The 15,182-nt window shown below is 39.1% G+C and overlaps 2 protein-coding genes across 9 annotated transcripts in view; both read right to left on the bottom strand.

Annotated features, from left to right (window-relative positions):
- Positions 1-5,510, bottom strand: part of C2CD6 (C2 calcium dependent domain containing 6) — an 89,147-nt gene extending 83,637 nt beyond the window's left edge. For all 6 annotated transcript variants that reach the window (XM_043992620.1, XM_043992621.1, XM_043992619.1 and 3 more), the window contains exon 1: positions 5,251-5,510. In XM_043992620.1, coding sequence (XP_043848555.1) covers positions 5,251-5,490 — 240 coding nt within the window. In that variant the 5' untranslated portion in view covers positions 5,491-5,510. The remainder of the gene's footprint in view (positions 1-5,250) is intronic.
- Positions 5,511-6,956: 1,446 nt separating this feature from the next.
- The window catches only part of TMEM237 (transmembrane protein 237), a 31,994-nt gene continuing 23,768 nt past the window's right edge, over positions 6,957-15,182 (bottom strand). For 2 of the 3 annotated variants that reach the window (XM_043995327.1, XM_043995328.1), the window contains exons 11-13: positions 14,970-15,063; positions 10,967-11,088; positions 6,957-7,192 (exon numbers count right to left, since the gene is read on the bottom strand). In XM_043995327.1, the coding sequence (XP_043851262.1) occupies positions 7,125-7,192; positions 10,967-11,088; positions 14,970-15,063 (284 nt within the window). In that variant the 3' untranslated portion in view covers positions 6,957-7,124. The remainder of the gene's footprint in view (positions 7,193-10,966; positions 11,089-14,969; positions 15,064-15,182) is intronic. The other variant, XM_043995329.1, reaches the window with a different exon arrangement.

Genomic DNA, 15,182 nt, shown 5'->3' with positions numbered 1-15,182 from the left:
CAGAAAACCATCAATTTGGTTACAACTTCCTTTCTTTAAAAATGTTTTAGTGATTTATCATAAGCAGTTTTGATCATCAAGGCAGTATTGCAAATAATTACCTCATAACTATTTAATTTAAATAAATGAAATTCACCCCATAAAATGTCATAAATTTTCATTCACTCGTTCTGCATCAAGATCTTTTGTTCATTGTCATTTTTAATTATTATGAACTCTGTTCTAATTGTTCTACATCTTTTGCTCTGCATTATTTCATAAAGATCTTTTTATGTTTCATTAAATACACAAGGGTCCATCTTAATTATGCTGTAGTATGCCATTAAAATACCATATTAAACCACTGCCTTCTTGTTGGATATTTTACTTCCAGTTTATAGTAAATATATAGACGACTGCTATGAGCATTTAAAAAGAAACAGCTTTTTTAAAAATTATACTTTCAAGGTACATTCCCAACAATGGGAAGTTCAGAATAAAGGGTATTATTATTTTCCTAACTTTTCTACATGACAAGTTTTCTCTAAATAGATTCAGCAAGTGTGAAATTCCACCAGGAATAAATGAATGTCTCTTCCTCTACAACTCTACCAGCATTGTTCCTTTGCTTTTATTTTTATTTTTATTTTTTGCCCAGTTTGATGGCCATGAAGTGGAATCTGAAAGTTGCTTTAATCTGTTATCTCTGATTATTAGTGAAATTGAGCACTTTCCAAGTTATTGACAATTTCTATTTCTTCTCTTGAAAACTGGAAGGGCCCACCTTCCTCATCACCATCAACTACAGCTACTGACTAGCTTCCACCAACAGGTACATAGGCACTAGAGACCTGAGAGTGACAGAACCCTCTAAGATCACTGGTTCTGTTTCCAGTCTAGTCCTTGTAGTCATCATCTGGGGAGCCAGTTCCCTAGAGAAGGGATCAGTCATCCCCACCAATTGCCCCCCACAGGGAAGGTAAGCTATCCTAGCTTAAGATGTGGGGAACCTGAAGGGACAGGAGACAGCATGTAGCAGACAAATGCAATCACCACCACTCTGACCACCATCTAGCCTCAGACCTTGATGAAGATAGCCCAGGTCTTTGTACCCAAGATCCTTTGGAATAGCAATGCTTCCAAACCAGTGTCCACAGACATAATCTGGCTAAGAAATCCTTGTACAGATATAATCTAGCGACTGTTCTTGCAGTTGCTACTGCCACATCTTTTGAAGACCCTCCAAACAGAAAAGTTATTTTCACCAAAGTCCCTGGCATTGTCAAATGGTTCAACGTCAGAAAAAGAGATGATTTTATCAGTAGGAATGACATTAAAGAAGAGGCACCGGGAGCATCTAGATGTCACAGTTGATAGAGCACCAGCCCTGAGTTCAGGAGGACCTGAGTTCAACCTGTCCTCAGACACTTGACACTAGCTGTGTGACCCTGGGCAAGTCACTTAACCCTCATTGTCCCAAGCAAAAAATAAACAAATAAATAAAAATAAATGTTTAATGACTATTGATTAAAAATGTGCACATTGTGTCCTCCAATAAAATGTAAACTTCTTGAGGGCTATTTCATTTAGAAAAAAAAAGAAGAGGCACCACCATCTGCTTTGCTGCTGTACCATGGGGCCTTTTATTTAACTTGCAACTGAAATCTTGCAAAGGTGTCTCCTTCTATTAGAATGTGAGTTTCTTGAGAGGAAGAATTCTCTTACTTTTCTATATGTATTCCCAGCATTTAGTACAGTGTTCTGTACCAGTAAGCACTTAATAAATGCTTCATTCATTCATTCCTATCTGGACAGATTAAAACATTTGTTCTTTTTTTAACAATCCCTCCTATACTTTAGATAAGTTTTAAAAATTTTCTTATTTGCCACATATATATATACACATACATATATTGTATACATATAAACATATACATACATATGTATGTATACATACATATATATACAGACATACATATATATATCCCCAATCTATTTTTCAATTTCAGAGTTTGTTTGTAATGAAGAAGTCTTTTAATTTTATGTAGGAAAGTATACATATCATGTCCCTAATAATCCTTTCTATTTGTTGAGTAGAAAAAAAAATTCATTTTTCTTCCACAATTAAGATATGCCATATTTAATTCTATTTTCCAGCTGAATTTCGCTGAGGTATATTGTGTGAGATGTGACTCTAAATCTACTTTTTGCTAAGTTGCTACTCATTTTTCTGTAATAATTTGTTAAAAAATAATCCTTTTTTTTTGGGGGGGGGGGACAGCTAGGTGGCACAGTGGATAAAGCACCAGCCCTGGATTCAGGAGGACCTAGGTTCAAATCTGGTCTCAGACACTAGACACTTACTAGCTGTGTGACCCTGGACAAGTCACTTAACTCTCATTTCCCCACAAAAAACCAAAACAAAAATAATCCTTTTTTTCTGATAAACTAGAAGTACAAAACGAGACATTTTTAGACACAGCCTATTGATCTGTTTTGCTTGACTGTTATTAGAAAGGAATTCTATTTGGAGGTAGGGCTGAGTTAGTGAGTAGTGATAGATATGAAAAAAAATTTTTAAAGAAAAAAACAACAATAAAACACAGAAGGAAACAAAAAGAAATTCAAAAGGGGTCACAAACAAATAGGGCAATTTTATTACTAACTTGTTAAATTAAATATACATTTGAAAACTAACAAGTTCACAATTTCATATACATTCCTTTTTTCTTCTTTGTATCTTGAAATGTTTGTTGATGATTGTTAAGTTCATAATTTTTAGAAAAATTACTTAACCCAGGTTTTATTTTCTGTAGGTATAGCAAACACTAATGTTTTATAAATATTTGGTTGGATGTCTGGTATAGCTAATCTATTACATCATCTATTCCCTCCCCCCCACCCTTGCCAGATAGTTTTGAAAATAATTGCTTTGTTATATATTCCAAAGCCAAAGTACAGTACCATTTTCATTTTTTGTTAAAACATGATCATCAATAGTCTAGTGTTTTACCATGTGAATTTCATTAGGATTTACTAGTTCTATGAAGAAATCCCTTGACATTTTAATGATATCACATTAATTAGGATGATTAATTTTGGTAGTAGTCATTTAATTAGAATAATTCAACCCTTTTATGAATATTAAATGTCTCTCCAATGATTTACTGCCTTTCATTTCCATCATTTTGGTTTTATGATTGTTCTTTTCCATAGGTGGGTTTTTAGGTTAATTCCCAAATATGTAGTGGCTTTTGTTATTATAAATGGCATATCATTTATTATTTAAAATATTTTTTGATAGTACTAATCCTGTATCTGGCAACTTTAACTCCTATTCATGTTTTCTGGTTTTATTTATAATAAGAATACCAATACTAATCTGCTTCAGTTCTTCTAGTAGTAAGTTAACTTTGTCTCTGGACATAATCTCACATTCAAAAATCAGGTTAAATTACTATTTACATGTGGTCTAAACACTATGTGACTCAACACCCTTTTCTGCCACTGCCACCAGAACTTTGGGATGAGAAGAGGCCTTTATAGAACCCAGAGCCAATCTGTATGTTATTTTGGTTCATGGGTTGCCAACCTACTCATGGTAAGTCTCTTAGTGTTTACCTAAGCTTGTCCTCAGACCAGACATAGCCTATTTGCCAGAAGGGTACTTGAAGCCTTTCCAATCCCAGTAAAAACCTGATAGAGTTTGTGCTCTGCTAGAATAGCCTACAAGTACCATGAGTTGCCTTCCATGCCATGATTTGTTGAAGGCCTTTTGTGGGGGATTCTTAAAGCTCTAAAAAAATAATGGAATTAAAAAAATTATTTGAATTTATGTGATCCTACTAGGCAATCTAGTTAGACAATCATGTTAGTTAGGTGCAGGTTTGTTATCCACTATGGACTACTTAGCTTAAACCAGCTTCCAGCTTATCTTTAATACATCAACCCTGTCAGCCTTCTTACAAATGCACGTATCTGTCTGGTCACAAGAAAGTGTGGCTAAATCAAATCCATCACCACTACTGAAAAGGCAGCTGAAAAGTTATGCCACACTGCTGATGAGTCAATAGTGAAATCAGATGGATTTATCAGAACATTATTTTCTCAGTAGCATTTGTTAAGAAAAGCTAACCACTAAAAAAAAGTTCTTAAACTAGTAAGAATTAAAAACGAACAAGCAACCCAAGACCCACTTTCAATTTCTTTAATATAGATTAGTTTAGCATAAACTCAAGACAAATTAAAATGCAACAGGTAAGAACCCCAGTGTACTAACCACAGTCACCAGTTTACAATTCCAAATATTCACCCCAAAGCTTTAGGAAAATAAATTTCATTCTCATTTTGTGTCTATTTCCCCCAACAAACTCGCTCCCTCCTCCAGGAACTACCGAATACAAATTAATAGGACACAATATTGGTCAAAGAAAATTTTTCTCTTTCAGCGAGGTCTTCTGGATGTGGATTGTACAGGTTGGGCCAAAAACCACAAAGGGATCTGATGTTTTAATGACTTTTTATAATTATTTTTTCTTTATTTCCTATATATGTGTATTTCTTTATTCCATATATACATATATATGATGCTGTGGTTTTGTAAATTAAAAACAAAAATAAAGGAGCTATTAGATATTGAAACCACTTGGTTACTTCGTGACCATCGGGTTTTTTTTTTTGGTCTGTTGTAAATGGGTTTTTAAAAGTCCATTTTGCAACAAACCCCTTAATGCTAGTGCTTTCCCCCTGTTGCTTATCTCCAACTTATCCTGTCCATAGCTTGTACATCGTTTGCAACATTGTCTTCCCCCATTACATTAGACTGTGAGGTGCTGGAAAGCCGGGGCTGCCTTTTGCTCTTTTTTCTATCCCCAGGCCAAGGTGTGACTGGCGCATTGGTGGATGCTTAATAAACGCTTGTTGACGGACCAACCCGAGTGGAAAAAACATAGAAGCCGCCCATTTCCCTATCTATCTGAGCTTTCGTGGCCAGGCAAATATAACCAGTCTCCTTCCTCTATGCAATGCCCATCCAGACCCCAGCAAGAATCCTTAACGGCCACACCCCAACCTCTGCAGCAAGGGGGAAGGGCTCGCTGCATCGCTCTCCCATTCGCTGCTTCCCCTCCCCCTCCTCCCCCGTCCCTTCCCCCTAAGCATCCTCAAACACCCCCCTCCACACTAGGCGCAGGGTGGGTGGGAGGGACCCCGCGCCCCGCCCCCACCCCGCCCTCCCCAGACGCAGCCACTCTAAGCTCTCCGCTGCCTCACGTTCAACAGCTTTCGGCCTGTCCCTTCCTTGCTCCCCTCCCGAAAAGGGTCGGTCCTGGACGAGACCGCGTGCCGTAGGGACGACGCCTGGGAGATGGTGTCAAAGTTTCTTGATTCGTCATTTTCGTCAGCCCCGGTTTCGCTCTTGTGAAGAAAAGGGACCTTGAACAGCGAATGGACTTTGTTTCGCTGAGATTCATTAACATCCGAAACCTTCTTTTCCGTCTGGCTTGACTCCATCCTGTCCCCCCACCCCCCACCCCCCACCCCGGCCCCCTCAACCGACCGCGGTGGCTCGGGCCACTCTTTGCTACTGAATTCGCGGGGGGGGCGGGGGGGCGGGGGGAAGAGGAGGGAGAGCGGGAGTGAGTTGCCCGTGCGCACGCGCAAGGCGGCAGGGGCGGGGCGAGGCCGAGTTGTTTGCGGCATTGCGCAGGCGCGCGTAGGAGGGGAGGTAGTAGGAAGGCACTTGTTGATCACTGGCTGTAGAGTGGTGCTCGCGTGAAGGCGCTCGCGCGAGTTCGCCCCCTGGGCTCTCGGGCTAGGGGAGGGCGGGAAGGGCGGTTGTCTTTGCCCGTCCGAGGCTGGGCACGTGGTCATTTCTTTACACTCCTCTCCGTCACCCAGCCACGTTTCTCCTCGAGACCCCAAAGCTTCCTTTCCATCCTCCATCCCGCCTCTGTTTTGGGGCATCACGGTCCTCTATGGGCTGCCGAACGCCAAGTACGTGGGGATTGTTATTCCTCCACAAAAGGGAGCCTCTCTCCTCCTGGACGAGGAGGGGTGGAACTTGGCTCATCCCCTACCCCCTTTGCTTTATTGTCAGGGGAAATATTTGGGGTGAAAACAAAAACTTTCCCCCCAAACACTTTAAAAAATAAGCCAGATCTATTCCAACCACCAGAGAGGGGCTGCCCTTTAGGCATCCTTCAGCCCACCACTTGTCCAGGCCAGCCGTTTCACTCCTGGGATGCTCGGTTTGCAAGTGTTCCCTGACTGCAAACCTAAATATGCATCTTCTCATCTACCCCTGGTTCTTGCCCTCTGGGGCCAGACAGAACAGGCCTAGTTCTTCTTTTCACTAGACTAAACACATCCAGTTCCTTCAACCCATCCCCATGTACTCCAAGCCCTTCCCCAGCCTGGTCACCTTCCTCTGGAAACTAGAGCAAAGAAGATCCCACATCTCCCAGGCACATAATGTATATGCCACCAAATTTGTGGCGATATAACCCTTCCAGCCTGTAGTTATTATAGAGGATATAAATAATCATAGGAAATGAACCTGTCCTTTCATTATGAAATTTCTGTCAAATAATAACTTTCCTTTTTATTAGCCATGAAATAAAATGTTAAGCTAAGTTACATGAAAAAATTACTGTATGATATATACCCCATATACAACTTTCCAACAAGTAAATTTGAATTCAGTAAAGGATTTTGAAAGAATATACATAGGTCTTTTTTATTCTATTCCCTGAATTTGTGTTTAAATTTGATGTATAACATGTTACAATGCTAAATAATTCTGTCTTCTTCTTTATTAGTGTTTCCAGGCATTTGCAACGTCATATGGAAAAAAAAATTGCAAATGCAAATATAATTTGAAAAAACAGGAGAGGCTAAAAATGAATTTTAAAATACTTACCCTTACAGGTTTCTACCTCCATTGAGATAATAATGCCATGGAAATTGATAGTCGTAAACAGTGTATAAAACTTTTAATAGTTTTCATAATCTTGGGGCATGGATTTCTATAATCAAAGTAATTTTAGGTACACTTGCAAACATTTTTTAAAAAGACATCTTAAAAAAGATTACATATCACAATTGGAACATTAAAAATACTGTCCTAGTTGTGTAGATTTTTAACATCATGAAGGAGATTTGGTTTCTTTATGCACATCAGGATATTCTTGAACATCAGAAGAAAACATCAGCTCTGGGGGAAAAAAATAGATCAGTATCTAAAGTTGTTGCCCACTCCTAACATTAATGCATATTTAGTTATGAGTACCCATCTTGAACACTGTTCACACAAGAAATAAAGAAAACTCCCCCAATACAGTAAGGAACTGTAAGTAGTTTAGTGTCCATTAAAAATTTATAATATCTAAGACATCATTATAAAAGTGAATAATTTTGAAATATTTAAAGAACTCTGATCAACAAAGTGACCATTATTCCAGAGGCCCAATGATGAAAATTGCAACCTACTTCCTGAAAGAGATGGGTCAATATTCGCAATGAAACACATTTTAGGGTGTGGCCATTATATGGGAATGTGTTTTACTTGACCATGTTTGTTAAGAAGGTGAGGTTTTTTCCCCTTGGGAGGGGCAGGTGAAAGGGAGGGAAAAAAAATGTTTGACCAAAAAAAAAAAAAAACACCCCAAACCCCAAAATGTATGGTATCTGGTCTCAACTGTGCCCTCACTGCCACAAGGCAATCCTTTGTACTCCTCCCTAATTCTCAATTATAGTCCCCACAGAGTAGTTCCAAACCTCTTCTCTCCCTTCCCCTGACCTTCTCAGGGTGAAGGACCTTGCCTCATACTTTATGGAAAAGTAAGCTCTCTCTCCTCTCCCTTTCTTTGCATCTTGAAATCTCTTCACTTCATCCTCCATTCTCTCTACTTTCCCTTTGGTTTCTAATGAAAAGGTGACCTCACTAAAACCCTCTTTATGTACCCTTGATTCTATCCCATTTTATAGATGGCATCCACAATTATCCCCTCTCTCTAATCTTTAATCTCTCTCTAACTGGCTTTCCTGATGCCCAGGTATCACGTCTTTAAAAAAAAAAAAAAAGGCTCACTTGATTCTCTCCCTCAAACTATCATCTTCCCTTTCACAGACAAATTCCTAAAAGAAAAATCTGTTCCCTTTCCTTGCTTCCACTTCTTTTCCTCTCTTCTCACTCCCCAGGCCTTTGCAAACTAAAATTGCTCTCTACAAAGTTATCAATGATCTCCTTTTCTTCATGAGTTTAACAAATACAAGGATGTCAATATACAAAAAAAAGATGAGAATTATGTGTGGAAATGTAACCCTCTCATTTATAGTTTGAGTTTCTAGAAAGCATACATCAAATCCAACACCAAAGCAACAAAAATGCCCTGCTTGTCTGTGTCTCCTTTTGAGGTTTCTTATCTCTTCTGTGTATATATATATATGTGTGTGTATATGTATATATATATATTTTTAAAATTTATTTATTTTTTAGTGAGGCAATTGGGGTTAAGTGACTTGCCCAGGGTCACACAGCTAGGAAGTGTCAAGTGTCTGAGGTCACATTTGAACTCAGGTACTCCTGACTCCAGGGCCGGTGCTCTATCCACTGCGCCACCTAGCTGCCCTCTCTTCTGTATATATTTTAACCCACAATGGGCCCTTACCCCCAGAACAGAAATCCTCCCTTGTAGCAAATAAATACAATTAAGAAAAGTAAATTGGACCTATGATGAAAAAAATGACATCCACCTCTGGAGAAAGAACGGATGGAATCTGAATGTCGATCAAAGCATACTGGTTTTTTAAAAAACTTTTATTTTTCTTGGGGCTTTTTGTCTGTGTTCTTTCACAACATGACTAATATGGAAATATGTTTTGCACGGCTGCACAAGTAAAACCTTTATCAAACTGCTTGCTTTCTCAATGAAGGGGGAAGGGAGGGTGTGAGAGAATTTGGAATTCAAAAGTGGAAAAAATGAAGGTTAAAATTGTTTCTACATATAGTTGGAAAAATTATTAAAATTTAAAATAAATAAACTTAAGGGAAAAAACCAAAATTAACACTATTGGCCACATCTCAAAAATATATATATCTCATTCTGGACCTCTAGTCCATTCATTCACCTCTCTGCCAAGAGATGGGAGGCACACTTTAGCAGTTTTCAACATGATTGGTTGCTGTGTTGTTCAGAGTTCTAAAGTCTTTCAAAGGCATTTTTCTTTACATTATTGTGGTTGTTAAATGAAATATTCTCCTACTTCTACTCATATTACTCCTCATCAGGGTTTCTCTGAATCCCTCCCTTTCATTGTTTCTTATGATGTAAACAACAATCTATTCCACAAATGGGCGCCCAACTTTTTAGGTCTATGCTACAACAATAAGTATATAAATGATTTTTGTATATATAGGTCCTTTGCCTTCATTTTTGACCGTTATAGGATATATACTTAGTAGTGGGTCAAAGGGTTATGTACAGTTTAATGAATTTTGGGTAATGGTTCCAAATTTTTTTTAGATACTAGATTACCAACAGTAGTACACTGCCAATAATATTTTAATTGTCAATTCAAATGGCTTTTTCATCACCCTTATCCTTCTTGAGTTCCGTATGGCATTCAAACACTCTCCTCAATACCCTTTTTCCTTGTTTTTTGTTGTTGTTTATGACAATTCACGTCCTTGGTTCCCCTTTACATATCTGACTGCTTTTTCTCAATCACCTTTGCTGAATCCTCCATCTTCATCCACATACTTTGAGTGTATTCTAAGGTTCTTAGGCCCTCTTTTCTTTCTCTCTACATGTTACTTCTTGGTGACCTCATCAGCTCCCATATCTTCCATCACCTTTTTGCGGCTGATTCTCAGATCTATCTATTCAGCACCAATCTCTTTCCTAACCTCCTGGCCTACATGAACAACTGCCTGTGGGAAGTTTTGAACTTGGTGTCCCAGAAGCATCTCAAACTGAACATACTGAAAATAAAACTCCTCTTCTTCCTCCAGATAAAAGTGAGAAATGTGCTTTATTTTGCAACTCTCTAATGCACTGACCATATATAATACTTTGCCTTACAATTGTTTGCATTGTTTTATCTCCCACTATGAGCTGCTAAGCTCCATGAGGGAGCTTGTCATAAAATACGTTATGTTCTGAGCACACAGCATAATCTTCATCATCTAGGAGGATTTTTAGAAGTGCTTGTTGAGTATTTGTTGAAAGTTACAAAGTTCTTTACATATATCAACAGATAATTAGGAAAACTGAATCCCAGCTTCTATCACTGCCAGTCCCCACCCATTCTCCTACCACTGATATTCCTCCAAGGCTGGCTCCCTTCTCTTTTCACACTCTCCTGGTGATCACATTCATTCTCAAGGTTTCGACTATCGCCTCCATCTGGCTAACTTACAGACTGTAATTCTGGCTCTAGCCCTTTCCTGAGCTCCAAATTCTCATTTTTAAATGCAGACTGGAGATCACTTCCTGATTTGTTATGTGTTGACATACTACGCTTCTTGAGGGCTAGGCCCGTATCCTCCATTCCTTTACCTCAGTCACAGACTCTCTAGCACAATTCCTTGCACAGTCCATACGTATTTATTATTGTTGTTGGATATTATCTGGCTTAATAACACATGATAAATGGTCATTCAATAAGCACCTACTATGTTCCGGGCATTTTGCTAAGTGCTGGGGACACATAGGAAGGCAAAAGGTAGCTCTTATTCTGGAGGAGCTAATAACTATAATAATGACTGTGATAATGGGAACTAAGGACGTAGCAAGCAACAGAAACTACGTGAGACCTTCAGATACTGTATTCTGTTTCTTAAAGCACTAAGTTAATGACAGTGAGTTCTCAAGTTCAGAATTTGTCCTAATTGAGAAAAATTATGCTTACTAAGAGAAGGTTTCTGAATCATTATGGGAGTTCTAATGGTACCAATTTTTCCTACACTGATCATGTGTTTTCATACCTTCACTGAGGTCCATCTCAGGCCTATAAGACAAGAAAAGCCAAGACAGTCCAACTAGAAGAGCCACAACCAGGTTCACCACAATCCAGGGATGGAGAATTTGTTCCTCTGTACCTGCTGCCCTAAAAAAGGGATGAAGATGCTTCTTGTAACTGACTTTATTTTTGTACATGTATACATTTTTATGAACAAAGAGTGCATGGTGCAAATACATCCCAAAAATAAACCAGAGGAAATTAAATATAGGTTCACCTTTTAGAGGGTGGAGTGGATTTGGGGTTTGGGTTAGCCTTGTGATTTCATTGGTGTAGGAAACTCCTGACAAGATAATTACCTCTACCATTGCAGATGTGCAACTATTCTATAAATTGTAATCTTAAAGAGTTATCTGACACACTAAGAGTGTTCTTGCCCCTTGCTTGGGGTTATATAGGCAGTAGGTGTTACTACTCAGCTACTCCTCATGGGGTAGATACAACACGGGATGCGGCAGTTACCGGTTATAAATCACTCAGGAGCTGAGGTCCCGTATTGGACTGCACAGCCACACTGTGGCCTGTGACTCTTCAAGGCACTGATGCGTGGTTGTCCTCAACTGGTGGAAGCCTACTACTACTAGGTGTTAGAAGTGGGAATTGAGCCTAGATCTTCCTTAGTCCAAAGTCCTCTCACTTTGTATCTTGAAATGTTTGTTGATGATTGTTAAGTTCATAATTTTTAGAAAAATTACTTAACCCAGGGTCCTCCAAAGTCCAGCCCTCTCACTGCTATGCTGAGTAGGCTGGCCTTTTGGTGATAGAGTTCTGGATTTTTTTTTTTTGTGGGGCTATGGGGGTTAAGTGACTTGCCCAGGGTCACACAGCTAGTACGTGTCAAGTGTCTGAGGCCAGATTTGAACTCAAGTACTCTTGAATCCAGGGATGGTGTTTTATCCACTGCGCCACCTAGCTGCTGCCTAGAGTTCTGGATCTTAACATACCAGTCCCAAATGTGCTTAGAGGGGAGGCACAAGTGGCGCCAAAGAAACAAGATAGGGAAGTCGGCTGGATTAGACCAAGTGTATCTAGAGGAGGCAAGTGTGAAAGGTCACACAACTGTGAAGGTGTTCAGAGATTGAGCTACAAGATATCTGGATGAAGGGAAGACACCCCAAGTGTGAAAAACTGTAGCTATTATTAGTAAAAAGCATTTGATTTGGTAAAACAAAACACTACCATAAAGGCTGCCTTCCAACAAGGTGTCTTCCAACCATCCACAACAGAAAGTACCTTGATCACAAACATTACATAAGATGTATGCTTGTCAAAGGTCTTTGTCACTAAAGGGGATATGTTGCTGAGTCCAAGTTTAGGAAGGGTTTTCTATGGAAGGTAGATTTTCCTGAAGGTTCTGTTTGTGAATGATCTCACGCTATGAATGTATCAAGCCCTAGAACATTGCAGAACCTCCTGAAACAAATTCATAACCACACAAAAGAATCTGTCCTTGCCATTTACGCAAGTAAAACAAGTGGACGAAGAATGCCTATTCCTCACATTATAGCATAGCACTTCTAAATCCTGGCCATCAGTGTTTGAGTGTGTGTGTGTATGTTTTATATATACATACATACATTCATTTATAGCTATGTTTACATATAGTCTATTCATATACATGTTTATGAGTATATAGGCAGTATATTAACATATGAAAGCGCATGTGCACACACATGTAACATGTATAAAACATATATACTCATATGTGTATATGTGCCTATAAATACCTGTGCATATATATATATATATATATATATGTGCACACAAATATATACACACACACACATATAAACACTGGGGGAAAACAGTGAAAATGAATTATTTGAACCCAGAATAAGTATGATGGCTGGACTACCTCTGGAAATCTACAGACCTCCCTTCATGACTTCAAACTTGTTCCAGAAAAAAATCCATATTTTTAACGTCAATATTCTACCCTAGCATTTATGTGGTTATGAGACAAAACATAACAGACTCTGAAGAATTGAAAATAATATTCACACAGAAGGCAATGAAGAGGTGCACAAAAGCTGCAGAATGACAACTAAGGAACTTGAAAGAAGGATCGATTAATTAAGCAAGAAGCTTTATTAAGAACCAATTCTAGTGGATGGAGCACCAGCCCTGGAGTCAGGAGTACCTGAGTTCAGATCCAGCCTCAGACACTTGACACTTGCTGGCTGTGTGACCCTGGGCAAGTCACTTAACCCCAACTGCCTCACTTTAAAAAAAAAAAAAGAACCAATTCTGTGCCAGGCCCTGGGATTAGAAAGGCAAAAATGAAATCATCTCTGCTCTTAAAGACAAGTCCCTGCCCTCCTCGTCTAGGAAGAGATAATGCATACACATATAAATACACAAGGTAGTTTTTTTGTGGGGAGGTTCTAGAATCAGGAATGACCTCATACAGGATGTGGTCTCGAAGGTGAGTTTTGAAGGAAACTAGGAATTTTAAGAGGCAGAAGTGAGGAGAAAGTGCATTTCAGGCTTGCTGGACAGCTGATTCAAAGGAACATGGATTGTTCAGTGTGAGGCAGGCTGGCTGGACTAAAGAATATGTGTAGAAGAGATGTGTATAATATAGCTGGCAAGGTAGGTCAGAGTCAGGCTGAGAAGGACCCTGATGTCAAACGGAGCAGTTTGTATGGGATCCCCTCCTCACCTTCACTTCTTGGTAACCTTGCTTGCTTTACAATTCTAGTTCAGGCATAACCTGCCACAGGAAGCCTACTAGTTTCCTGCCTCCCCAGAACTACCTTTTATTCATTTTATCTATATATTCTAAATATACGTGTACATGCTCTCTCTCCTTAGAAGGTAATCACACCCCAAGGGTTCAGACTGCTTGTTGATGGATTGATCCTAGATACAAGGGAAAGATCCTGGAGTTTAATGAGAAGGGAAGTGATGTGGTCCGACTTGTGAAGTCAGACACAGGAAGCTCACTTTACACGGCAGTCCATTTAGAGGATACACTGGAGAGTAGAGGAGACCCGGGGCAGAAAGATCAAGCATGCAATAATGCAACATAATTTTAATTACAACTATGATTAACCATCACATTGAACTAGAAAGCCATTTACTTAGACAACCGTAATTATTCATGATGCCTTTTTTTAAAACTAATTTTTTTTTTTTGGTGAGGCAATTAGGGTTAAGTGACTTGCCCAGGGTCACACAGCTAGTACATGTTAAGTCTCTGAGGCCACATTTGAACTCAAGTCCTCCTGACTCCAGGGCCGGTGCTCTATCCACTGCGCCACCTAGCTGCCCCCATGATGCCTTTTTAAGCATAATGGAGCCTGGAATGGAATCTCTTTGAGTCTATCTTCACAAAGTCTCTTTCGTCTTCCCCTTCTCTGTCGACAAAGACATAATTTGAGAGCCTGATACAGATTTCCATAAGGAAGAAACTTCTTAAAAATTTCTGATTTGTATAGCATAACTTAAGAATCTTCTAGTTCAAAAGCATAACAGCTTTGAGGATGGTCAAGAGAATTCCCTGATCCCATGCCATTATGCTCCCTGCACCCTCTTTTTTCCCCTACATGGACCGGACCTGTAATTTCATCACTGCAGAGAACACCCAGTATGGAAATTTCCTCTACTTGTATAGATCAGTAACACTTCTGTAGTAGTAGTAGTAGTAGTAGTAGTAGTCACGGACAACCATGGATCAGCACCTTGAAGAGCCACAAACCACAGTGTGGCTGTAGTTTTAGAGTTTCCTAGAGGACTGAGGGATTAAATAAAGGACTTGCCCCAAGGTCACACAGTATGTGTCAGAAGCAGAATTTGCACCCAAGTCTTTCTGACTCCAAGGCCAACTCTCTACTATTTCATGCTGTCTCTCACTACTTTCATTATATAAACAAAAATGGTATAGAAGAAAAAAGAAAAGTAAATTTAAAAGAATATTAATAACAATATTATTTCTACAACTATAGAAATTGTTAATGATTTCTTACCAGAGGCTACCATTAACTGATGGAGGTGTGTAAAGATGGATTCTGTCACTTGTCATCTGCTGGCTCAGAGACAAGATAAGAGCAGCGAAGTACACTGGGGGAAAACCCACAAATTAACACTATATGATTCAAATTATCTTAAATTATCAATTATAACTAAAATTATTTAAAATTATTTAATATCAGTCATAGCCCCAATACTAAGTAGCAGCT

This window comes from Dromiciops gliroides, chromosome 3 (genome assembly GCF_019393635.1).
Source record: "Dromiciops gliroides isolate mDroGli1 chromosome 3, mDroGli1.pri, whole genome shotgun sequence".
NCBI classification, from domain to species: domain Eukaryota; kingdom Metazoa; phylum Chordata; class Mammalia; order Microbiotheria; family Microbiotheriidae; genus Dromiciops; species Dromiciops gliroides.
Note: the sequence above shows the minus strand (reverse complement) of the source record. Positions and strands in the feature narration are given on the sequence as shown.